This window comes from Chionomys nivalis, chromosome 10 (genome assembly GCF_950005125.1).
Source record: "Chionomys nivalis chromosome 10, mChiNiv1.1, whole genome shotgun sequence".
NCBI classification, from domain to species: domain Eukaryota; kingdom Metazoa; phylum Chordata; class Mammalia; order Rodentia; family Cricetidae; genus Chionomys; species Chionomys nivalis.
Window position 1 is genome coordinate 61,851,673 of NC_080095.1, and position 26,010 is coordinate 61,877,682.

The 26,010-nt window shown below is 41.8% G+C and overlaps 2 protein-coding genes across 3 annotated transcripts in view; one reads left to right on the forward strand and one right to left on the reverse strand.

The window, feature by feature from the left end:
• Positions 1 to 736: 736 nt before the first annotated feature.
• On the reverse strand, positions 737 to 15,552 carry Gemin2 (gem nuclear organelle associated protein 2). 2 transcript variants are annotated; one of them, XM_057783132.1, is made up of 10 exons: positions 15,389 to 15,552; positions 14,965 to 15,049; positions 12,401 to 12,490; positions 12,104 to 12,163; positions 9,492 to 9,605; positions 8,503 to 8,547; positions 7,087 to 7,155; positions 4,957 to 5,067; positions 2,612 to 2,670; positions 738 to 1,218 (listed from the first exon to the last, which is right to left on the reverse strand). In XM_057783132.1, the coding sequence occupies exons 1-10, from the start codon at positions 15,523 to 15,525 to the stop codon at positions 1,179 to 1,181; spliced, it is 810 nt and encodes a 269-aa protein (XP_057639115.1). In that variant the 5' UTR covers positions 15,526 to 15,552; the 3' UTR covers positions 738 to 1,178. The 2 variants fall into 2 exon arrangements, with proteins under 2 accessions (XP_057639116.1, XP_057639115.1); XM_057783133.1 differs by lacking the exon at positions 4,957 to 5,067 and having other exon boundaries at positions 737 to 1,218.
• A 1,678-nt stretch (positions 15,553 to 17,230) lies between these two features.
• The window catches only part of Sec23a (SEC23 homolog A, COPII coat complex component), a 50,978-nt gene continuing 42,198 nt past the window's right edge, over positions 17,231 to 26,010 (forward strand). The window contains exons 1-4 of the mRNA XM_057783087.1: positions 17,231 to 17,393; positions 22,145 to 22,390; positions 24,133 to 24,190; positions 24,913 to 24,999. Of these exons, the coding sequence (XP_057639070.1) occupies positions 22,170 to 22,390; positions 24,133 to 24,190; positions 24,913 to 24,999 (366 nt within the window). The 5' untranslated portion in view covers positions 17,231 to 17,393; positions 22,145 to 22,169. The remainder of the gene's footprint in view (positions 17,394 to 22,144; positions 22,391 to 24,132; positions 24,191 to 24,912; positions 25,000 to 26,010) is intronic.

Here is a 26,010-nt window from a genome sequence, read left to right on the forward strand (position 1 = left end):
AGGGACATCTGTCTGATGAAATTCTATTCTCATGTAACTGATAATAATTATTCTAATAATCTGTATCACATGAAAAAATAATACATGCTGTCAAGCAGTTTTTTTCTGTATAAAGGATGAGTCCCATGCCTAGTAAAGACGCATTCAGATGCAATTCCTTTGAGTCTTGGGTCTGTTTTTCATTTGCTGACTCCTTACCCACCTATTCCTGAGACCCTGTCCTGTCTGAGCTGGTCCATCGCAAGATCTATGAAACTGATGTCACAGATGGTTGACAGCTGCTATGCAGGTTCTGGGAACTGAACGTATGTCCTCTGCAAGAGCAGCAAGTGCTCCTAACCGCTCATCATCCATCTCCACTCCCTTGTTTTTTTGAGGTAGAGTCTTATTATGTAGCCTAAATTGGCTTAGACCTCCCAAGGCTGGGACTACAAGTTCGTACCACCATGCACAGCTTATTAGGACACTACTGAAAATGATCTGCTAGAAAGATCTCATGGTACAATTAAATGACTGAGTTTAAACCTGAACATCTAGTTAGTTTTGTTGACTATGAACATATTTGCCATTTCATCTGGATGAATTCTAATTATAAGGACACCCACAGTCTTTTTTTTTTTTTTTTTTTTTTTTAATTTTTTCGAGACAGGGTTTCTCTGTAGCTTTTGGTTCCTGTCCTGGAACTAGCTGGAACTAGACCAGGCTGGCCTCGAACTCACAGAGATCCGCCTGCCTCTGCCTCCCGAGTGCTGGGATTAAAGGCGTACCCACAGTCTTTTATTTTGTTCAAGAGTCAAACAAAATTTGAGTAGTCAAAATACATTTCAACATAAATACATATGTATATTTATAAACAAACAATGAAACAGCACCAGGGACTAGTATAAAATTTCATCAGTTTTTATGCAAGCTGCTTAAGTAATAAGTCACACTTGATCTATTTTCAATGCACATGACTGAAGAAACTATCCCAACTGTTCATCAGATACCCCGTGGGCTTTTCCTGAGCTATTTCAATACTGTCTACATTTTGAATATCAATTTGAGCTGCAGATTAAGATGAAACACTTCAAGAGTGTTGAAGAAGTGATGTCCTCTGTCCTCAAATTGGTATTATGTTTCCTCGGACTCAGGCCGCCTTTGACGAACTATCTTCCATCCTTAGGAGTTAAACTCTATCAAGATGGCTCATCAGCTAAATCACGCTGGTCAAAATACCTAGTAATAAAAGGAATTCAGTGTATGCATTCACATCAAGTATAGCACAACCTGTAGCAGTAAAAGCTCACAACTCAATAAAGAGATTAAACTACAGCCTTTATCTGATGGGAAAACAGCTTACACATGAAAAAAATGGGGTAAGCGGGGATGCTGAGTTCTTCAGTAAAGCTGCCTGGGTTTGGATGCTATCTACCATACTACGCCTGTGATGTTTAGGAAGGAGGAAAGTTACTTTTCATCTTTCTGCCATAGTTTCTTCATCTCTAATCAACGGTGTAGGGTTAAATGAGTACTTATTATGAAACACTAAGAAAAAAGCATGATATAAAGTACTCAGTAAAATTAAATATATTAAACAGCATAATTATTAATAGACCAAGAAACTAGATGAGCTGGGCAGCAGTGGTAGATGCCTTTAATCCCAGCATTTGGGAGGCAGAAGCAGGGGGATGTCTCAGTTTGACACCAGCCTGTTCTACAGAGTAAATTCTAGGATAGCAGGGACTAGCTAGACAGAGAAACCTTGTCTCAAAAAAACAAAAACAAAACAAAACAAAGAAAAACCCCTAGGGCCGGGCGATGGTGGCGCACGCCTTTAATCCCAGCACTCGGGAGGCAGAGGCAGGCGGATCTCTGTGAGTTCGAGACCAGCCTGGTCTACAGAGCTAGTTCCAGGACACAGAGAAACCCTGTCTCGAAAAACTAAAAAAAAAAAAAAACCCGTAGAAGTTCAGTTTAGTTCAGTACATGTGTACTTATCTTGTCTGTGGAAGGGAATGGCTTCTGGGTGTTTAGTTAAGCATATTTATGAAGCTTTAGAAAGGCGCTAGCAAAAATAGGACAAAGCAAACAATAATAACAAACCACTGATCAACAAGCAAAAACATGTCCAGAAAAAGACCTAAAATCAATGTGTGCCTTTTGTTTAGATTTAGAATATATTTTCAAATGAATTCAGGTAAAACTCTGATACAAGGTATTCAATCAAACAAGGAATGGAGAAGCAGCTTAGCTGGTAGACCCTTGCCTGTCATACAAGGCACTGGGTTATTTCCTCAGTACTGATAAAGGGCTGGAGAGATGGCTCAGCAGTTGAGAGAGCAAGGGCTGCACTTCCAGAGGTCCTGAGTTCAATTCCCAGCAACCACATGGTGGCTCTCAACCATGTCTAGTGGGGTCTGATGCCCTCTTCTAGCATAAAGGTTACATGCAGATAGAACACTTGCATAAAATAAATAAATCTTAAAAGAAGATATCTATCTTTAAAAAAAAAAAGAAAATGAAATTAAACATACTAGATAGAAATATACAGCAGCTGAAAATGAATGAAGCATTAAGCACGTTCTACCTTATGCGGATAACAAACAGGATGTCAGATTTCCTAATTTACCTGCTAACTAAGCAGATCAGTAAATTCAAAGCAGGAACTCTTTCGTCATCTTTACTGCCCTGAAAAACAGAAAAAGTACAGTTTTTCCCTCAAATATTTCCTTAATAAATTTCCTTTTAAGATGAAAATGTGAAAATTTTATTAGGTGATAGCCATCACCACACGGAATAAACTGTCAGGGCGCTGTGCTTGACGGAATAAACTGTCAGGGTGCTGGTGTTTGACTCACGCCTTAGACAGCAGAGACTGGGAGGCAGAAGCAGGCGGAGCTGTGAATTTAAGGTCAGCCTTGTCCCCAAAATGGACAGACAAAAGAAAACTGAACTTACATATTCCCTGAAAACATTGGATTTTTTTGTTTTCTTCTGAGGCAAGGTTGCACTGTATACCCCCAGCTGGCCTGGAACTCCTTATGTACACTGGACTGCATATGTAGACAGGGACCTGTTTGGTCTCCTGAGTGCTAAAAGGCATGTCACTACATCCGGGCCATCTTTCATTTGTAAAATAAAATTAAATATAAACACATTATTTTCCCTGATCCCAAATTTCCTCCCTCCAATCATTTCCATGTACTCCTATCTTACTCTCTCTTAAATTCATGGCTTCTTCTCCTCTTTATACACATACACAATCTGCTTAGGCCATATACTGTTACCTATGCACACAATTTCGGGGCTGGCCAATTGGTGTTGGATGGGGCCTCCAGGTATCTACATTCCTTAGTTACTAACAAGAGGCCCCTTATTTTACTCTGAGGCTTAGGTTCCATGTAGCCCAGTGGGGCCTAAAATTCCTATGTAGTCTCCAGGATGTCCTTGATCCTCCTGCCTCCACCTCCCCAGTGCTGACAAGCTTGGGTTATCATACTTAAAATACGCAGTGCTATGGCTAGAACCCTGTGCATGCTAGATGACACTGTAATCAACAGGCTATAGCCCCAGCTACAATCTCTTATTTTATTTTACTGGTTTTTCAAGACAGGGTTTCTCTAATAGTCCTGGAACTCACTTTGTATACCAGGCTGGCCTTGAACTCACAGAGATTCTCCTGCCTGTGCATCTTAAATGCTGGAATTAAAGGCATGTGCTACCACCATGCAGCTTTATTTTATTTAATTATGTTTCTATTTAGTGTGTGTGTATTTCCCAATATATCAAACTCAGGTCATCAGCCCAAGATCATTATCTAAAGAAAGATGCTGTTCAGAAAGATTAACAATTAATGATGGGGCAGTGGTGGAGCACGCTTTTAATCCCAGCCCTTAGGAAGCTGAGGCAGGAGACCTTTTGAATTGGAGGTCAGCCTGGTCTACAGAATGAGTTCTAGGACAGCCAGGGCTACACGGAGAGACCCTGTCGCAGGTTAAAAAAAAATTAATGCTGTTTCCAAGGGTTCTAGTTTTATGGGCACTACAACAGGGGTTGTTACATACACTCCCATTAGGTGAGCCTCCCCACTATATCACGATGTAGCTGGGAGGTAGAATAGATGGGGCCTCTGAGCTTCCAAAACTGAACTAAAATCATTTTTTTTTCAGGCTGGGAGAGTGCTTGCCCAGCACACTCAGGCCCCTGGATTCGATTTCCCCGTACTTAGTAAACACCGTCTTCAGGTACTTTGATATAGCAGCACAAAACAGACTAAGAGAAAGATAAAAGTCACGAGCATCAGAGCCGAAGTTCTGGGACTCGGTCATTTTAGATCTTATCTGTGTACCTTCACACTTCCTTTACCTGGGGGAAAATCTTCACTGTACTTTTTTTCCATACTCTTCTTTTTGTTTTGAGACAGGTCTTACTATATAGCCGTGGTTAGCCTGAAGCTCACTTGTAGACTAGGCTGGCCTTACAGAGATCCGCCTGCCTCTGCCTCCCGAGTGCTGGGATTAAAGGCGTGTGCCACCCTGCCCGGCTGAGAGGGTCATTGTATAGCCCAGGTTGGACTTAAACTGCATTACCCCCTTTCTACCTCCTAGGTGACAAGATTACAGTCTTGCCCACCATATTTGGCTTCACATTATTTAATTTAGTATATTTGAGACTTACTTTTGTGGCCGCTTTATTCTCAACTAATAACATATCCCACTTTTTTTTTTTTTTAAATTAAATTTTTCGAGACAGAGTTTCTCTGTAGCTTTGGAGCCTATCCTGGAACTTGCTCTTGTAGATCAGGCTGGACTCGAACTCACAGAGATCCGCCTGCCTCTGCATCTGGGATTAAAGGCATGTGCCACCACCGCCTAGCTAATCCCACATTTTTCTACTTCATATATCACTGAAATCTTCTCTCCTACCATATACATGAGTAGACAATTAGAATCTGAAATATACACTGTAACTCACCACGAGGAGCCTAACTTCAGAGCATCTTCTTGCAAGCTGTCGAATCAGTGAATGAGCCTCAGGCAATAAAGGCTTTTCAAGACAAGCCAGCAAAGCATAAAACCATCTTCCCTAAGTAAAATTTAAGAAGTAATAAATAGACAAACAATGAAGCACCTATTTAATCTGCTTTTTTAAATGCCTAATGCTGTTATCTGCTTACATGCTATAAACAAATCAAGGGACAAATAAATCAAATGATAGTTCTTCCGTCTTGTCTACAAGAGCCACAGACCTGGACCATTATTAGCTCCTTTAAAATAGTGCCCAATTCCCAACAAACTCATTTCTGATATTTGTACTATGGTTTAGGTCCCTCCCCACCTTTTTTGTGGATACAGAGTCTCATTGTGTAGCCATGGCTGGCCTGGAAATCACAGAAATCTACTTGATTCTGTCTCATGAATGCTGGGATTAAAGGGGTTCTTATACCATGCCTTGTTCTGAGGCTATCAATTATAAGCAAAATCTTGTTTTTTGAGACAAAGTTTTATTATGTATCTCTGGCTGGTCTCCAGCTTGCCTCTGCCTCTACAATGCTGTGATTAAAGGTGTGTATCACCACAATGGGGTGTATTATCTTATTAAGAAATATGCTAAAGGGCGCTGCAGAGATGGCTCAGCGGTTAAGAGCATTGCCTGCTCTTCCAAAGGTCCTGAGTTCAATTCCCAGCAACCACATGGTGGCTCACAACCATCTGTAATGAGGTCTCGTGCCCTCTCCTGGCCTGCAGGCACACACACAGACAGAATATTGTATACATAATAATTAATTAATTAATTAAAAAAAATATGCTAAAGAATTGTTTTCATTGAGACAGGGCCTACTTTGTAGACTTTGCTGGCCTTAAACTTGTTATGTAGTCCAGGCAGGCCTTGAACTCATGAGTGATCTGCCTGCCTCTGCCTTCAGTGCTAGGATTTCCTTACTACATGTGCTACTACACCTGCCTGAAGATTGAAAGAGTGACTCTCAGAGAAGACCACATCCAGGTCCCTGGTGAGTATTAATTTTCTTTTTTTTCTTTTTTTTGGTTTTTCGAGACAGGGTTTCTCTGTGGTTTTGGAGCCTGTCCTGGAACTAGCTCTTGTAAACCAGGCTGGTCTCGAACTCACAGAGATCCGCCTGCCTCTGCCTCCCGAGTGCTGGGATTAAAGGCGTGCGCCACCACCGCCCGGCTCAGTATTAATTTTCTTTAGAAAGTTTTTTTTCTCTTAATACCCACGTTTAAAACCTGCAATATATACATATATCAAATATATTTTATAGATATATAAACACTTTACATATATTCACATGTTACTACATATTATACATTATATATTTATACATATTAATTTAATTTATAAACATATTAATGTATAATTAATACATTTCTAAAAATTTTTCCCCTTCCAGACAGGTTTCTCTGTGTAGCTTTGGATCCTGTCCTAGAACTCACTCTGTAGATCAGTCTGGCCTCAAACTCACAGAGACCTGCCTGCTCCCGCCTCCTGAGTACTGTGATTAAAGGCACGCGCCACCACTGCCTGGTTCCTGTTTTGTATTTTTTTAAAAAAATTATTATTTATTTATAAAATTATTTATTTATTATGTATACAGTGTTCTGTCTGCATGTTTTGCCTGAACACCAGAAAAGGGTATTAAATCTCATAGTAGATAGTTGTGAGCCACCATGTGGTTGCTGGGGACTGAACTCAGTACCTCTGGAAGAACAGTCAATGCTCTTAACCTCTGAGCCATCTCTCCAGCCCCCTGTTTAGTGTTTTTGAGATAAGGTCTTATTCTGTAGCCTAGGCTGACCTATAGTTCACTATGGAGCTGAGGCTGCCCTCAAACTCTTACATCTGCCTCCCAAGTGCTACATTCATAGATAGGTGCCATGGTAATCCCAGTCCCTATGACTTTCTTAATGAGGAAAATAAGGTGCTTATTTATACACAATATTTGGATTTTATATTGCAGAACACATGAATACATATACATGCATACACATATGTAAATATAAATACCCCAGTTACACCTCATATAAGTGTATACACCTCATATAATTTTGCCTGCATAATGAAAAGAAAAAGATGCAATACTACCAATTCCGGAGTAAAATCTCTTTCTCCAAACCAATTACTCAGATATTCCAAGACACTAGTGACTGTTGCCTAAAAAAAATAAAATAAAAAGCAGCGGGGTGAGGGCAGGCAAGGACATTAGAGGTAAAACACTGACAAGTTCAACGCGAGCTTCATTAACTGTAGCTAAAAAGCAACTGGAAGGTTAAAGTGGCTTTGTTCTTTAGGCTTCCAGAGAAAACCTTCAGGAACTAGCAACCGGTCTTTTGTTTTGTCTGAGACAGAATCTCGCTATGTGGCCCTCACTGGCCTGGGTTCACAACACAGAGCAGACGGCCTCATACTTGTAGCCATCCTGCTGCCTCTGCCTCCCAGTGTGAGCACAAGCCTGATGTAAAGTCTTTTCAGAGAAATAGTCTTACAGTCTCGAGTGTTAACTCAGGCTTTAAATTTAGTTTGTCACTAGTAAAAAATTTCAAATACGCCTACAAAAAGAGCCTTTAGTTTACTTACCAATTCAAACAAAGTTGAAAACCAACTCTAAAGAGAAGCAAACTTAGCTAGAGAAGGTTGTTTTAAAATCACACAGATGAAATCATCAATGCACGGAGAATTGGGTACTTAAAAATCTCCTCTCCTAAAGGACTAATGAATGAAATTCTATCTGTTTTTCCCCTTTGGTCTAATAAATTAGCTATTTTATCAAATAAATTATGTATTTTAACCTTCACGAACTATGCTGAGACAGGTCCTTTAAAACTAGAACTGTGGCCGGGTGGTGGTGGCGCACGCCTTTAATCCCAGCACTCGGGAGGCAGAGACAGGCGGATCTCTGTGAGTTCGAGGCCAGTTTGGTCTACAAGAGCTAGTTCCAGGACAGGAACCAAAAGCTACGGAGAAACCCTGTCTTGAAAAATCAAACAAAACAAAACAAAACAAAACTAGAACTGTGTCTTGGCCTCAAGTACTGAATTTCAGATGTAGACTTAACACACATAATTAAATGTACACAAATGAACACATTAGTACCATATCAGGAACACAAGAGTCATCTGTCGTCATGGGATCCTTTTACTTGATGAAATTTTTTTTTTTTTTTTTGGATTTTTCGAGACAGGGTTTCTCCGTAGCTTTTGGTTCCTGTCCTGGAACTAGCTCTTGTAGACCAGGCTAGTCTTGAACTCACAGAGATCCGCCTGCCTCTGCCTCCCAAATGCTGGGATTAAAGGCGTGCGCCACCACCGCCTGGCTTTGATGAAATTTTGTTTGCTCAGCTATAAAACAGCCATTAACATTATTCTCTCACATAGAAATATAATCAGAATCACTGCAGGGCCTAGGACAAGACCCTGTACACTGTAAATGCTGAGTAAGTGGATTCAAACCCTTTCATATACACTGCAAGAAAAGACTGAATTACTGTTTGAGGATGCTTACCTGATTCATTCTGCTTACAATACTAAGCAAGGGAGGAAAACCAATCTAAAAGATAAAAGGAGACTGGGGTTTACTAAATGACAGCACAAGTCGGGCTTCATTTATTTCTGGTCAAACTGGAAAATTTCGTGCCTAACAAAGGATAAAAAATTCCATCATGATTATGAGGTTGAGGCCATCCTGGGCTACACAGTGATTTCCAGGTCAGCCCTGGGCAAGACTCTGTTTCGATATCCTCCACAAAGTTATGAAAAATTTAAAAATACTCTCAATATTTCATCTGTAGAAAAAATTTATCAATAACTACTTATAACTTAGTATTTAGCCCATGCCCTATCATTCAAAACAAAACAAAACAAACAAAACCAAAGCAGCTCTTGAGAAGTACACACCTATGTTCCAGGGTATGCATTTTTTGAGTGCCTCTTTCTCTACTACCCTTTGTGCTTTGAATTCAGATTAAAATGTTCTTTATTAATTCCCAACTCTGCTTCACAAAAACCAAACCAAACCAAACAAACCAGCAAACCCTGAATCCTAGGCAGACAGGACAGCATGTACGCATAATCCTAGCTTACTCAGAAGACTAAGGCGGGAGGAAGGTAATATCAAGGCCAGCCCCAGCAATGAGAGCCCGTCCCAAAATAAAACCCCTTCCACCTTCCATAACAGAATCTTTTAACTCACAAAATCATTATATAACTAACACACGATAGAATATCAGCCCAGTAAATTAGAAAGTGGGCTGATCCTTTCTAAGCCAATGAACTAAGTGGGAAGTTGGTTAGTATTTTCTACACAGAATCAGAAAGTAGTTCGTCTTCGCCAGTCACTGCAGTCACACTCGGCTTTGTTTGTAACGACCTGTGAGAAGAGAGTGAGCCACTCTCAGGTCACGAGGCGCACACAAACAGGCTGTGGTAACTGCAGTCTACTAGTCAATGTCTGCACGTCTGTCACTGCTTATGTTCATCTAGGTCATCACCTACTTGTACATAATCAATCCCAGGGCTTTCATCTCTAGATGGTCCAAGAGCCCCTTCAGCACATAACCTTTCACCCAGACAAAATTTTTTCCAGCCTTCTTCATCTTCAGATTTTGGCTGAAAGAAAAAAAAAATTACTTATTTCTATTTATTTATTTTTATACTGATCATCATAAAAAGAAGCGAGGCTAAAGATGTCACTGAAGGGAACTTCAAATGCAAGGAATGAACAAATAAAAATTTTGGTTCATTTTCAAGAAAAAAAAGGAAACTGAGGGTTCCCTATATCTCGATTACCCCAACTCAAAGACATGGTGCTAGCTATGGACATAACTGTGTACACTCTGCAGACCCCTTCGCTAGGACTAACTGCGAGAACCGTAGGCTGTGATGGCCGTTGGAGATGTGACCTTTGAAGCTGCATAGTGAACTCTAACTTGACATCCTCTTTTCCAAAAACCCAAACCAATTCTACTACTCATTCATGCGTGTACATGCCAGAGAACACCTTGAAAGAGTCAGTTCTCTCCTTTCACTATGTGGTCCTGAAGATTAGACACTGGGTCACCAATTGCCTTCACCAACGGAGCCACCTCACTGGTCCCTGCCTGGTCTATTTATACGGGGGAATTTGGATCATAAAGAATACATTTTTGGGGCTGGAGATATGGCTTAGCAGTTAAGAGTGCTAGCTGCTCTTTTCAGAGGTCTTGAGTTCAATTCCCTGCAACCACGTGGTGGCTCACAAAAATCTGTAATCCATCTGGTGTCCTCTTCTGGCCTGCAGGCATACATGCTGACAGAACACTGTACACATGATAAACAAATAAATCTTTAAAAAGAAAGGAGTAGGCCAGGCAGTGGTGGCGCACGCCTTTAATCCCAGCACTCAGGAGGCAGAGGCAGGCGGATCTCTGTGAGTTCAAGACCAGCCTGGTCTACAAGAGCTAGTTCCAGGACAGGCTCCAAAAAAAAAACCCACAGAGAAACCCTGTCTCGAAAAACCAAAAAAAAAAAAAAAAAAAAAAAAAAAAAAAAAAAAAAAAAAAAAAAAAAAAAGGAGTACATTTTCTTCTCTTTCAAGATAAATAGCTTTTGCCAATTTCTTAAATATGTGATTCTCTAGAAGATTGGAGAAAATTGCCTAGAACAATGTATTCATCTCTTCCCCAATTCTAATCTTTAACTACTAATATTTTAGGGGGTTAATTAATTATATCTAAGTTGCTATGATACAGAAAGGAATATCCCAATATGGACCACAGGCTTCACTATTACACAGGTTACTGTGAAGCAGTATAAATATGTTTATTGCACGACATCAATATCTCACCAAGAAAATCTAATAATCCCTTCAGTGTCTTTAGATTCTGAAAATGTATTTAAAGTCTAAAAAAGCAACAGTTTAGAAGAATCATTAAAAGCCTGGAGAGGCCACACAGTCACCATTTGTCAACCTAAATGAAAAAACCAGAAATGCCCGCACGGCAGCACATGCCTGTCTCAGCACTCAGGAGGTAGAGGCTTGAGGATTCCAAGTTTAAGGCTAGGCTGAGCTACACAGCAAAACTTGTTTTAAGAAATCAAGGGCTAAGAACTACATACGCAGAGCCCTGAGTTTAGTCCCCAGCACTGCAGGAAAAATAAACACATAGGAGCACTCAGGGAGGCGGAGGAAAGGGCCACAGCAAACTCTGAAAAAGAAGTCTGAGGGCAAACAACGAGCAGCTGGGCAGACGTCCTGGTAGAGGTTTGCATTTACTTGCTTTTTTGAGATAAGATTATCCTATAAGCCCCGGCTGACCTTTAAATTACTCTCGCTGGCCTCAAACTTATGATCCTCCAGCTTCAGCCTCCAGAGTGCTGGGATTTAGGAGAGTGCCACTGCTCCTGACTCAGAAGTCCTTCTGTACAAGGTGGTAGTGGTCTTGTGTAAGATTGTAGTGTGATAGTCTTTTATGGATATTGTTAGGCTATAATCCTAAGAACACAGCCTAACTTCTCAGCCTTACTTGTTATTTTGGCAGAACTGATACAGCAGTAATACTCTATTTTGTTCCTGACAATTCTCACATGCCCTAAGTCTCTCAAGATAAGGTGAATCGAACAGTCATGGGCCAGTCTTGGTGGTGCATGCCTTTAATTCCAGCACTCCAGAGGCAGAAGCAGTCAAACCTCTTGTGTCTAAGGTTAGCCTGGTCTACATAATGAGTTCCACATCAGCTGGGGCAATGTAGTGGGACCCTCTCTCAAAAACTAAACACCGAGCCGGGCGGTGGTGGCGCACGCCTTTAATCCCAGCACTCGGGAGGCAGAGGCAGGCGGATCTCTGTGAGTTCGAGACCAGCCTGGTCTACAAGAGCTAGTTCCAGGACAGGCTCCAAAGCCACAGAGAAACCCTGTCTCGAAAAACCAAAAAAAAAAAAAAAAAAAAAAGAAAAAAAAAAAACAAAACTAAACACCGACTCAGACTACTACTATAGCAAACTGATATACACACATATTGGCAAAGGTAGGAAATAATATAGACTAACCATTTAACTCTTTAAAGACTAGACTATGGATTATTTCACAAAGGCAAATACTGGACAACGTAAGCTGAGAAACTCACATACCATTGTCACGTTGCTATCCAACTGCTGAGATTTCCAGTGATGTCTATGCTTGTTCACACTCTACAGGAAGGAAAGTTAATGATCTTCAGAGAATGAAAAACTAAAAAGAAACAAGTTTTTCTACAAAATTCCAACGACCCTAAATGTAAAAAATATATAAATGCCAAATATATTCTGATGATTAGAATAATTTGGTAAGTAATTCACAAATACTTGAGTATTTATAATTATTTCAATTACAGACTAAGGACAGAAATACATCTGAGGAGGTTTAATTTGATTGAAGGGGACATTTACCTGTCGAACAGCTGAGAACTGGACCACTTGCTGCTGCTGCCACTGAAGTGTTGGAGAATAACCTTCTGGGGCAGGCTGGCATCCTGAAAGCTGGGAATTAGGTCACAGATGTTAGGCTGTTTCAGTGCTATAACTAGAATCTATGCCTATGCAGAGTAAGAGCAAAATCAAGATGAAGAATAAATACATTTTAGTGAATGATAAGATTATTTAAGAGAATAAAGGTACATTTTATCAGAGCAGAAAGGCAGGTAGTTCACTTTACAACTATGAACCAGTTAATAAAAGAGATCTTTTGGGGTTGGAGAGATGGCTCAGTGGTTAAGAGCATTGACTGTTCTTCCAAAGATTCCAGGTTCAATTCCCAGTACCCATATTACAGCTGACAACTGTCTGCAACTCCAGTTCCAGGGGATCTGATGCCCTCATACAAGCAGGCAAAACACCAATGTGTTTTAAGTAAAAATAAAAAAATCATTTTTTTAAAAAAGAGAGATCCTTTGTCATTTTACTTAGAAAAATATGGGCTGAATGTTGGAGGTGAAGTTCTTATGAAATATGAAGGATATGAATCTAAAGGATTATAACTTAATTCTATTTTTCTATAATAGTGAGGAGAAACAAAGAAGAGAGAATAAAAAATTTTGGAATGGTCAAAAATGTATCCCAAAACTCAAAGATAGTTGACTTGAAAAAAGTCTACATTTTTTAAACCTTTTTTTTTTGGGGGGGGGGGGTAAGGGTGGGTATGGTGACGGCATCATGACTCCAGGAGTTCTCAAACGAAGTAGTTAAATACCCTATGTGCCTAACCTTACTCTTGTTTCCCAAAACAGCACACAGATAACAAGTGATCAGGCATCGTCTTCTAATAAAACAGTGGGGTAAATTTGAAAAAAAGCTAAGTTTACATGAAATCATGTGCCATCAAGTAAAAATTTGTGAAGCTATATAAAACCTTATAGTACCTGAATTAAAGCATCCATATTATAAACATTAAAGGAATTGTCTCAAACACAAAAAATTTATCAAAAACCTTCCAAAAACACCCAAAAACTTGATCTCAGCAATCGCCTACCTCCCCCCTCCATTTTTCTGAGATAAGGTTTCCCTTCGTGGCCTTGGTTGTTCTGGAAATCACTGTGTGCACTGGACTAGCCTTGAACTTCACAGAGGTCTGCCAGCCTGTCTCCCTCGTGCTGAGAGATTTTTAACTAAAAAGTTTCATTTATTTTGTGTGCATGTTCTGGCTGCATGCATGTCTGTGTACCATGTACAGGTCTGGTACCTGAAGGGGTGAAACAAGAGCATCAGAGCCCCTGGAACTAGAGCTTAGAGATAGTAGTGAGTAGTCACGTGGGTGCTGGAATTAAACCTGCATCTTCTGGAAGAACATCCAGGGCTTTTAACCACTGTGCCATCTTTCCAGACCTGCAGTCGTTTTACTAATTGAGCGTTGTTCATTTTCTTCATGCAATGACCAGATGGTGTAATTATTTGGTTATTTTCTGTGTCCATTAGGAGACTGTTACTGTACAGGCATAGTGGACTTCCCTCATTCTTTCCTTCTGAGATGAGGGTCTTATATATTCCAGGCTAGTCTGAAACCCTCTATATAAACAGAAAATTACCTAGACCTCCCAACACTCTTGTCTCTACCTCTAGGATTACAAGTGTTACCAACATGCCTGCTCTGTAGACACCTTTCCTCTATTATCTTCTGCTGTGTTCCTAGTATCCAGCGCAACCTAATTGCTTAATAAAAAGTGTGCAGGATAAGCAAATGAATAAAGACCAGAGTCTGCACAGAAAGGATAGAAAGATGTTACGACATTTGTGTTTTCATTCTGAGAAAATACCAGGTCAAATAGAGAATGTGCACCAAGCACCAGTTTGATAATAACTATAAAGGTATAGCCAGTAAAACATTTCTTCATATTTTACTTGTAAAGGCCCGCATTAGAAAGCAATTGAAGTATTTTTTCGGGGTGTGTGTATGTAATCTTTTAAATGACACACACGTATTTACACTTTCAGAGGGGTCTCATAATGCAGGTTGGCATCCAACCCAAAATTCGTTAGCCTGCAAGTGGTGTCTAATTTTTTTTTTTTTTTTTTTGGGTTTTTCGAGACAGGGTTTCTCTGTGGTTTTGGAGCCTGTCCCGGAACTAGCTCTTGTAGACCAGGCTGGTCTCGAACTCACAGAGATCCGCCTGCCTCTGCCTCCCGAGTGCTGGGATTAAAGGCGTGCGCCACCACCGCCCGGCTGGTGTCTAATTTTGTAGGGAGCAATCTAACCTTGCCCTACAGACCGTAACTAATATTCTATTTTTCTTTTCTTTTTTTTCTTCTTTTTTTTTGGTTTTGCGAGACAGGGTTTCTTTGTGAAGTCTTAACTGTCCTGGAACTAGCTCTGCATACCAGGCTGGCCTCAAACTCCCAAATGCTGGGATTAAAAACGTGCACCACCACTATCAGGCCATAACTGATTTTCTTGATAAGATAGAAAAGTTTCACTCATTTGTGTGTGGTTAGAAGAGTCCCAGTTGGTTAGTAAAACTCACAGAAATATTCACACTTTGCTTCCTCTTCAACTTCTTTGGATCAATTTGGGCTACCACAACATCTGGACACTGAGCTGCTTCGATCCTACAAGCAGTACATGTGTGAAACTTATTATTGCTCTTTGCTCGTGTCTCGTGTGTAGTGCAATAGATGCATGTTACTTCATTACGAAATCGCAAATAAAATTCAGACTCCCAACAAAAGAACAAAACGCCTGACACTGCCTAGATTAAAAGCAAAGAGATTTAAGAGCACACCTTTTAACGTGCAATCAAGTTCAAGGCATATTTGCCCACGGTAGGTGGTATACACAGGGATCTTAAACTTCCCAGACCGCCCGAGACAGGAACCCAAACAGAGAAGGGACTGTGTCGCACACTGCGGGTCAAGCGCGACACCAGGTCTATGCCCACTCGCACTCACTGCACCCTTCTCAGGTATTCCTGCGGCGTCCTGGGGGGCACCGAGGGATCGAAACCTTCCGTCAAGTCACAGGGCTCCACAGGTAACAACCGTGGCATCAACTCTTCCACCGCAGACTCGGCCTGAACCCACGCCATGGTAGTCAAACCCGCCAAGCCCTATTGCGCCTGCGCTCAGCCGACGCCCGGAGCAGGAGCTCCGGCGACCTCCGGGGGCGCGGACGGGCCTAAGGGGGCGGAGCCGCGCAAACCTGATGGTTGCATCAAGTTTATGGCTCCGGCGGTGAAATGAAGCTAACGGAAGTGGTTCCGAAATAATTTCTAGGTCTTCTTTTTTAAAACCTAATTCCATTTTCTCTTCTGAAGCTTGGGTAGGGAGCTGGGACCGAGGATGAACTCTTATAGCATTGAATAGTGTCTAAATTAATGCTGTACTGATCATTTTTAGAGTCCTAAAGAATTCAACCCCTGGTTGAAGCACATTACATTCATCTAAATCTTACAATCCTTTGACGAGGGTGGTGCCTTTCCGGCTTTGCGGGGGAAGAAATTGACACAAACTGGAAGGATAGAGAGCTTAATTTTTATTTTATTTTTTTTTACTTTTTCGGAGAACATCTTAGTGGTGTGCAGCTCATGCTATTCTCGAACCTATTAAGTAGCTCAAGTTGTCCTACAATCTGCAGTGATTCTCCGGCCTCAGCTTCCTTAGTCCTGGGATTATACGCATGAGCCAAATATCCCACGTGGATAATTTTTCGGGTTTTGAGATTGTGCCTCTTCAGAAGAGTGCCCAGAAGGGTCTACAATTTGCAATGTAAATTGAGCTGGCTTGTCTTTTTACCTTGACTCTCGGGATTTCAGGCACGAGCCGCCACCACCACCTTATAGAGACACTTAAAAAGTGTAAAATGACGACGTTTGTGGTTTTGCATGTGTGTGGATGTGTGCATGAGATAGGTGCGGAGGGCAGAGTATAACTTTGGGGAGTAGGTTCTCCCCTTCTACCTCTGAGTTCTGGGGCAAGCGAGTTTACTGGCTGGGCCGTTTCATAGACTCTTAACACACTGACGAAAATTCAAAATTGGAAGGACCTTAGTATCTCTTTGTAGTAAATATTTCAAATATTGTTGGCTAGTGCGTCGTTCTTTCTCCATCTGAACGGATAAGATCTGTCAGAGAAAAAAAAAACCGCAGGAATTTTTTCCTATATATTAGAAAGCTGAAAAACAATTATTCAAAGAGTAGACACGAAAGGCCCCTCTGGCGGTTACCAGGAAATAGTTTCTCCCGTAACTATATCCCAGTCGTGCATTTTCATTTTCCTTATTTTATTTTTTTTTCAGTTTTTCTACACAGGGTTTACCTCTAGCAGCTTTGGGGCCAGTCCTGGAACTAGCTCTTATAGACCAGGCTGGCCTCGAACTCACAGAGATCCGCCTGCCTCTGCCTCCCTCTGATAGGATTAAGGGCGTGCGCCACCACCGCCCGGCTCTCAGTCGCGTATTATTTTAACCTTAATATGAATCCCCGACTCCGGAGATCTGCAGCTTCGCAGCGCTGCCTTTCCGCCACGTCCCAATCCTTACTACCCGGGTTACAGCCTTTCCGCCGCTCGCCCCGCCCCTTCCTGAACTATCCCCGCCCTCTGCCTGGGCAATCAGGGACGTCTTCGCTCGCCTCACCCTCTTTATTACCCCCGTTCGGTCTCTTCCGCCACTCATCCCGCCCATTACCACCTGAGCGCCCCGCCCCTTCCGGGATTGTCCCCGCCCCTTGCCTCCTCTCGCCCCGCCCCTCCGCTGCCCGCCCCTCGTCGCCTCCTCCCCTTTGACGTGGCAGAGGCGGCACCAGCCATGTTGTCCAGGCCGAGGCCGTCCTGGAGGCCGGGGGCGGGGCGGTGCCGCCCCTGATTGCGGTGCCTCGGCTGCTCCCGGGCGGCGGAGGAGACTGACTTTGCAAGGCGGAGGCTGCGACCGGTGCGGAGCTCGTCGGAAGGTTCGGTGGTAAGGACGGGCGTCGCTGCCACCTCTGCTCCGCCCGGGCTGGGAGGCGGGCAGCGGGCAGCGGGCAGCGGGCCGGGGTCTTAGGACGGTGTTGGCTCTGTCCTCGTTGTCCCCAAGCCTGAGGGCGAGGCGCGCCGGAGGCTGTGTGGCCCAGCGCTGACCCGAGAGCACTGAGCCTGTCACGGCGACCGAGCGCCCTCATCTCCATCTCCAGGACCCCGAGTTCAGGTGGAAGGCTGGGAGCGGGGTGCAGAAGGGCGCTCCGAGCAGCTGGCCCAGCACCCACCCGCTCCCCCTGGATGGCACACTTTCCCATCCCTGCCCAGGGCTCCCGGGCTGGGCCCTCCGGGTTCGTTTCTTGACTTCATCAGGAATGCCCTAGACTTTGAACCCAGGTGACTACCTCACCCGTGATTCGGCCTTGGGCCTTGGAAAGGTTAAGGAGAAAAGTACCGGGGAAAGCTGATGCCTTGGGCCCGTTCCTAATGCTCGCTTTTCGGAGCGGAGCAGTACCGTGCACTCGGGCATCCATTCTGTTGGTGGAGCTTTACTGTTTGTGGAAAAGGAAGAGTAAGATTCACAGTAAATGCATAGGTACACTAGAGGGGTGTGGATTCATCTCACCTCACCTTCTGTCCGGTCCTGTCTTAACACACTCCCACCCTAAGCCGCCGGCAACTAGGTATATTCGCTTAAAGAAATTTAAATATAAATGAATATTAAATCTTTTCTTTCCAGGGTCTTCAAAAGTCATGGTTTTAATTGTTTCTTAGACCTATAGTGTTACTGCCTAAATTTCTTATCTAACTGATGTGAAAATTGAAGGTCAGGGAAGTTTATTGCCCAAGAGCATAACATTTGTTACTCAGTTCATTTCATTGAAAATTTTACAACTGGGCCTGGGAAGATGGCTCAGAAGTTAAGAGCAACCAGTGGGTTGCTCTTTCAGAGGACCTGTGCAGACGTAGACACGCGTGTGCGCGCGTGCGCGCGCGCACACACACACACACACCACACACACACACCACACACACACACACAGCGGCTCACTACTGTCTTACAACCATCTGTAACTCCATTTGTAGGGCGTCCACTGCTCTCTCCTGGCCTCCACAGGCACTGCACACACATGATATACAGATGCACATGCAGGCAAAACACCCATACCAAAAAAATAAATACATATGTAAAATATTTTACAACTGAAATGTAGAGAGGAACAATGGTAACAAATAACTAAGGAGCTTAAGTTATTTGCAATTTGTGTGATTTTCAATTAGGAATGCATAAGGAGGTTAAATTTGGAATAGAGAAAAAGCAATACTAGGGAAAGCCTTTCAAGATACTATAGGAAAATATTTGCTGTGCTACGTGAAAGTGACATGATGCTTTTGTTCTACCAGGAGGAGTTATTAAAATAGTTTTCACTGCTATAAATCTTTGGAAAAATGTGACATTTCTTTAGGATGACCTTTTGTATTATGTCACTTTTTAAAAAAAGATGAGTTTGTTAAATCTGCATTCTAATGATATTTCAGGGTTTGTGTGTTTAACAGGGTCTCCAGGGTCTCACTCTGGCAGCCTGGAACTGACAGGAGATCCACCTGCCTCTGCCTCCCAAGTGCTAGGATTAAAGTTGTGTGCCAACATACCTGGCTGGATTTATGTTAGGTAATAAAAACAATGCCTGGCTAATGCTAATACTAGGTAATAAAGTGCTTGCCAAATAATGTCATCACATTAAGTAAGTTCGCGAAAGGGCTTTTGTGCTGGGATTTGTGATTTTCAGCTTGAGCAGTTACTGCTATTCAAAGTAAGGAAGTGTTGTGCATGACCCTGTAACTAGACCAAGTGAGAGCATGTGCAGCCTGCACAGAAGTTCAGAAACACAGCGGATATCATTGAGTAAATGTGATTTTAAAGCAGAGAGGTTGGGAGGAACACACAGAGGAAAGGGAAATCATGCTTAGATATCACTCAGGTGACATTTTGCATATCCTAATAAAATACAAGCCTTCGGAGTTAGAATCCAGTCCATAGGCTGGAGAGATGGCTCAGCCAGTAAGAGCCTTGGCTGCTCTTCCAGAGGACCAGCGTTTAATCCCTACTCCCCCAATGTGGCAGCTCTCAACTGTTTATAACTCGAGTTCCAGGGAATCCAGCACCCTCACCAAATATAAATGTAGACAAAACAACAATACACATAAAAAGAGCAGTAAATCATTTAAGAAAGTATTCTGGATGTAATATGCTTTAAAAAATATCCAGTCTACAACCTGTTGTGGAAACTTAAACCTGGCTCTTTCGTAAACACCTTCTGAGTCTTTGAATCTTTCTCACTGAGAGAGAGCTAAACAGTGGTTCTCGGGACCTCCTTTTAAACATTGTTGAGGATCTGAAGAAAAACATGCTTACTTTTATATCTCTTAAACAAAGACTGCTATGTGTAGTCTGCATTCCAACCGAGAGGAGAGGGGAAACAGCTGAAGATTTTTATTTATGTAACCATGTCTTACTATATGATCTCTGCTTAGTTTCTCTTCTCCCCTTACTTTTAGTATTATTTCTTTGAGACAGGATCTCACTCTGTCAACCTGTAGCGCAGGTTACAGTAATCCTCCTGTCTCAGCCTCTCCTAGTGCTTGGGTTGCATGTTTGTTCCATCATGCTTCTTTTTGCTGGTTATACCAGACGGGTTGGTTGCTTCTCTTTTCAAGGAGAGAGCCTAGCACATAGGACAGCAGCAGATGGAAAGTCATCCAAGCTTGGTGGTTTCCAGCAACTTCATCCATTAGTGCGGAATGGCTCACAGAATTAATCCTAAGTTTGACAACACCTAAAACCATTTCAACCTGCTCATATCAGTATTTTTTATTGATTAGAAACTTATTTCTCAGTTTTAGAAGAAATCCCAAATCAAGATGCTATATTGGGTGTCTGGTGAAGGCCTGCCCTCTGGTGCATACGTGGTACTTTGCAGTGTGTTCTCACACAGCAGAAAAGGCAGGATAGTTTTCTGCAGTCTTTTAAAAATAAAGCCAACAATCCATTCATTTGAAATCAGTTTTATTTCCCACCATCCTTCTCGGCTACTTTAACATCCTTATTCTTTCTTCTGACAGTGTAGGTCCATGATTTTCAATTCTGTTTTTTTGAAAAATTGAAAAATATTTTGTGTTGTGTGTATGGGTGCTTTGCCTGTGTGAATACCCGTATACCACTTGTGTGCCTGTTGCCTTCAGATGCCAGAAGAGGGTGCCAGATCCTTCTATGCCAGCTATAGAATCTGGTTGTGGACACTAGGAATGGAACCCAACAGCCAGTGCTCTTAACCACTGACATATCTCTTCAGCCCTCCTGTTTTTTTACGTTGTTTCTTTTCTTTCTTTCTTTCTTTCTTTTTTTTTTAAATGTCTATGGGTACTTTGCCTGCCTGAATGTTTTTGCATTACTTGTGTACCTGGTGTCTTTGGGAGCCAGAAGAGAGAATCAGAGCCCCTGGAACTGGAGTTACAGATGTTTGTGAGCTGCCATGCGGGTGCTGAAAACTAACTTAGGTCCTCTGCAAAGAGCACTGAGCTCTTAACTATTACTGTCTCTCCAGCCTCAGTCTTTTAGCCCAATTTCCTTCATTTTTGTTGATTAGTACTTTGTATTTTGTTTAAATTTTTTGGCTTCCATTCATGACAAACCACTCTGTGGTTAAAAGCCTGAGTCAGGACTGAATTCTAGATGGGAAAGCCGACACCTTAGCCAGCCACTTAGAAAGTGATAAGCTACCTGGTTGTAGCGACGCACACTTATAATTCCAGCGCTTGGGAGGCTGCAGCTAGAGGGTGACCTGGATTCTATAGCGAGACCTTTCAAAACGACGAGAGTGACAAATAATAACCAGAAAGCCTAAACCTGGCTGTGATTTTGCAATAGTATCTTAATATTTTATGTCTTAAAATGCCTTCACAAGTTAGGATTCAGTTTCTACGAGGAGCTCTGTGCTATGTAAATCCTGGGATACTACTTAACAGGCGTTTGTTTGCCTTGCCTCTAGTACTCTCTACCTGGTTTCAAGAGAAGCTTTCTTGTTAGCAGAAATGCTATTAAATGCTCTCCTCTAGAAATTCAGGTGAGAGCTTGTCATTTTTGAATTAAAAACCATGTATATTTTAGAATTTTATGATTTTGTATGTTTATTAGAATTACATAAGTTACAAAGTTGATGGGAATCGTAGGGCCTAGGTTCCTATTCCCTTTTTGTCCTTTTTCCTCTGTACATATTTAGATAAATAATAAGGACGCTTACTATATATTTGTCATAGTTTCTTATTTTTTAAATTTTACTTATTTCTTTTGTGTGTGACTAAGTGCATGTGGCTCATTGTGTGCACAGTACACGTTTGTGCATAGCACGCATTTGGAAGTCAGAGGACAACTTGGTTCTCTCCTTGTACCATGTGGGTCCCAGGGATCAAACTCTGGTCATCAGACTTGGCAGCAAGTTCCTTTACCCACTGAGCCATCTTACCTTCTCAGTACTTTTAAGAGTGAATTAAGTTATCTAAAATCCCTTCCTCTTACTAAGCTTCACGAGCAATAGGCTTTGTAGAGCTATTATAGATTATGAGTGGAGTTACTGTATTTTCATTTGGTCATAATTTTTAATGTGTTAATATTGCTGGAGGTAGGAAAACATTTTTACTTTGAATTTCTTATGAGGCTTCTGGATTTTTAAATATCTTTAATTTATGTTTCAGACAGAAATAAGAATCAAGCGCTAAAATGACAACCTATTTAGAATTTATCCAACAAAATGAAGAACGAGATGGCGTCCGCTTCAGTTGGAATGTTTGGCCATCTAGTCGGCTGGAAGCTACGAGAATGGTTGTTCCAGTGGCAGCCCTGTTCACACCGCTAAAAGAGAGACCCGACTTACCGCCCATTCAATACGAGCCTGTCCTGTGCAGTAGGACCACTTGCCGTGCAGTTTTGAATCCTTTATGGTAATTAAAATACATGGAAGTAACTACTGTGGTAAAATAGTTCAGAACTGTAATTTGTGCCGGGGGTTAGCTCAGTTGATAGAGTACTTACCTAGCACATACAAAATCCTGGGTCCAGTCCCCTGCATCGCATAAACCAGCACACCTGCGATCTCAGCATTCAGAGAGTGGAGGCAGGGGAATCAGAAGCTCCAGATTATTTTCAGCTACATAGCAAATTCAAAGCCTGGGCTACATAAGATATCTCAACAAAAAGTTATTTATTTAAAGAATTCCATCTTTTTGTATTTGGAGTTATAGTCAAAGAAATCCCAAGAGTTTAAATTTTAGTATTCTAGTTATAATGAATTAGTAATGTAGAGACCAGATACAAACATCATTATAAGAACTATTATGTCCTATTAATGATGCTGGCTATGTATGAACGGTGCTGGCTATGTATGTAGGACTTGGAAAAGTCATAAATGAGTTAGCATGATATTCAAAAGGTGCTACTTATTTCTAAGGCAAAATCTCCGGAAACATTTTTTAAATTTCTCTTTCTTCTGCCTTTTCTCCAATCCAGTTTGCTAGGGAATGCAGTCAGGTCTGATCCAGAGCACTGTGGAGTCTTCGTCTTTTACTTGGTGTTGCTAGTGCTGGGATTATAGGCGTACCCAGTCTTCCTGGTTGATGTACCATCTTAATATCTCTTTTCTTCCTGAGCCTTGAGCATACCAGCTCTACTTACAGCCTGAAACTGTGTCTTCAGCTATTGTTCTGCCTCCGGTTTTTCTGTCATTGGCTTCTTTTTCTTCAGACTGCTCTTCAAGTTTTGAAGGATCTCTTTTGTTTTTATTGGTTATCTTTGCTGCTGTCAATTTGTGTTTTGTGAGACAGTCTCACAAGGTAGCCCCGGCTGGCCTGGAACTTGTTATGTGCCCAGACTGGCCTCAAACTTGCTGTATGCAGTCCTCCTGCATCTGCCTCCCAAGTGCTGGGATTGCATGTGTGTGCTGCCATGCTTACCCAAGAAGGCTGTGCTGTAAAGTAACTGCTCCACACACACTCTGTAGAAATATCTTCCTTTGTTTTCTTTTTTTTTTTATATATATATATACACACACACACATATTTATTTATTTATTTATTTATTTATTTATTATGTATACAATATTTTGTCTGTGTGTATGCCTGAAGGCCAGAAGAGGGCACCAGATCTCAATATAGATGGTTGTGAGCCACCATGTGGTTGCTGGGAATTGAACTCAGGACCTTTGGAAGAGCAGGCAATGCTCTTAACCACTGAGCCATCTCTCCAGCCCCCTTGTTTTCTTATATGTATAATTAAATAAATCGTGTGTGTGTGTGTGTGTGTGAGAGAGAGACAGAGACAGAGACAGAGAGAGACAGATGCTATTGCATAGAGGTCAGAGGACTACTTTTAAGACCTGGTTCTTTCCTTCTCCCTTGGCACTGGGTATTGAACTGAGGTTGTTAGGCTTACTTGGCAAGCACTTTGACCCATGAGCTATCTTGCTGGCCCATTAGACTTTATTATTGCTACTTAAGTAGTATTTTAAGATGGGTGTGGTAGCAGAGGCCTACTACCTGGGTTCTTACGCTCCCAGTTAAAAGCAAGTCACTTTGATCATCAATTTTAATCCATTCATGTCTTTAAATAAAATTAATTTTATTTAAATTAAGGTCCTTGTAAAATTAACTGAAACATTGCCTAACTAATCTGTCTTTTCTTAAAACAGTCAAGTGGATTATCGAGCAAAACTCTGGGCTTGCAACTTTTGTTACCAAAGGAATCAGGTAAGGACATCTCTTTTTTCTTTCTTTCTTTTTTTTTTTTATTATTATTGAAAAAATTTCCGCCTCCCATTTCCCTCCCCCTCCACGTAAGGATGTTTCTTTTTTTTTTTTTTTTTTTTTTGGTTTCTCGAGACAGGGTTTCTCTGTAGCTTTGGTGCCTGTCCTGGAACTAGCTCTTGTAGACCAGGCTGGCCTCGAACTCCCAGAGATCCGCCTGCCTCTGCCTCTCGAGTGCTGGGATTAAAGGCGTGCGCCACTACCGCCCGGCTGGAAGGACGTTTCTTAAGGATGCTAATGCTGTAGTGCTGGTCATGTAGGGAATGCTTATGTGAAAAAGGATAAAATAGTTGTTTTCCTTGGGTTCACTGGTTGTGGGTGGGTGTGCACGTGCAGTGGTGAGCCTGTGTAGGTAAGAGGACAGCTTGAGAGGATTTGAGTCTTTCCTTATACTCCAGGGGCTCCAGGGATCAAACTCGGGTAGTTAGCGTTAGAAGCAAGAGCCCTTAGCCACTAAATCATCTCACTAGCCTGAAAATAATTTTTCAATGATTAAATGAGACCAGCATGATCTGCATAGTGAGTTCCAGGACGTCCAGGGCTGCATAAAACAAAAACAACAGAAACCTAGACAAAAGTTTAAATGATGAAGAAATAATTTTGAGTTTAAAACCTTATTTCTGGCAATAATTTGATAACTTTTTTTTTTGTTTGTTTGTTTGCAGTTTCCACCTACATATGCTGGGATATCTGAACTGAACCAGCCTGCTGAGCTTTTACCCCAGTTTTCAAGCATTGAATATGTAGTTCTGGTAAGAACGCGAGAGTAGGTATTTAAGAAAGCTATAAGTAGGCAAGGGCTTATGTCAGAATCATTATGAAAATGGAGATTACATTAAGGGCCTGACAGCAAATTGAATTGAGCATTTCACAGTTAAGAAACCTCAAGGTCGATTTGATGAAGGTCATTTCTGCCTGAAATTATCTGATGATTAGTCAGAATTCAGATTAGTCATGTCTGTAATCCCAGAACTTCGCTTGTGGAAGCAGACTGATTGGATTCAAGGTCATTTTGGTCTATGAGTTCAAGTCCACCTGGACTTTATGAGATCCTGTCTCAAAGCAACAAAAATCACAAGAGTGTGGAAATTTAAAACTATAAATGTATTTTTGAGATAGTGCCTGTCTCCAGAGCACTGGCTGGCCTGCAGCTACCTCTGTAGAGCAGGCTTCCTCTTGTCTGTCTCTCAAGGGCAGGGATTAAAGGTGTACCACATTATGCCTGGCCAGTAAAAGTATCTGAATGTGGTACAGGAACAGAATTGTGATTCACTAGAACTTGTCATTATGTTTGTCAAACCAGGTTAGGTTTTGATTTTCTGAAGAGTCATCCCAGGCTTAGGAAATTATTTTCTAAACATTATCTCATTATTATTATTATTTTAAATAATCATTTATTTTTATCTTGTGTACATTGATGTTTTGTCTACATGTATGTCTTTGTAAGGGTGTCAGGTACCCTAGAACTGGAGTTATAGACAGTTGTGAGCTGACCTGTGGGTGCTGGGAATCGAACCCGGTTCTACTGGAAGAGCAATCAGTGCTCTCAACCTCTGAGCCATCAAATTATTTAAATATAGCTGTGTTGGGTTGGCTCTGTGGTTAAGAAGACTTGCTGCTCTTACAGAGGACCTGAGTTCAGTGTACAGCACTGTGTCAGTTTGCTCAACTGTAACTGCAGCTCCAGTGCATCTGATGCTCTGTGCTGGTCTCGGGGGACACCTGCACCCACACACCCACACACGCTGGTCTCGGGGGACACC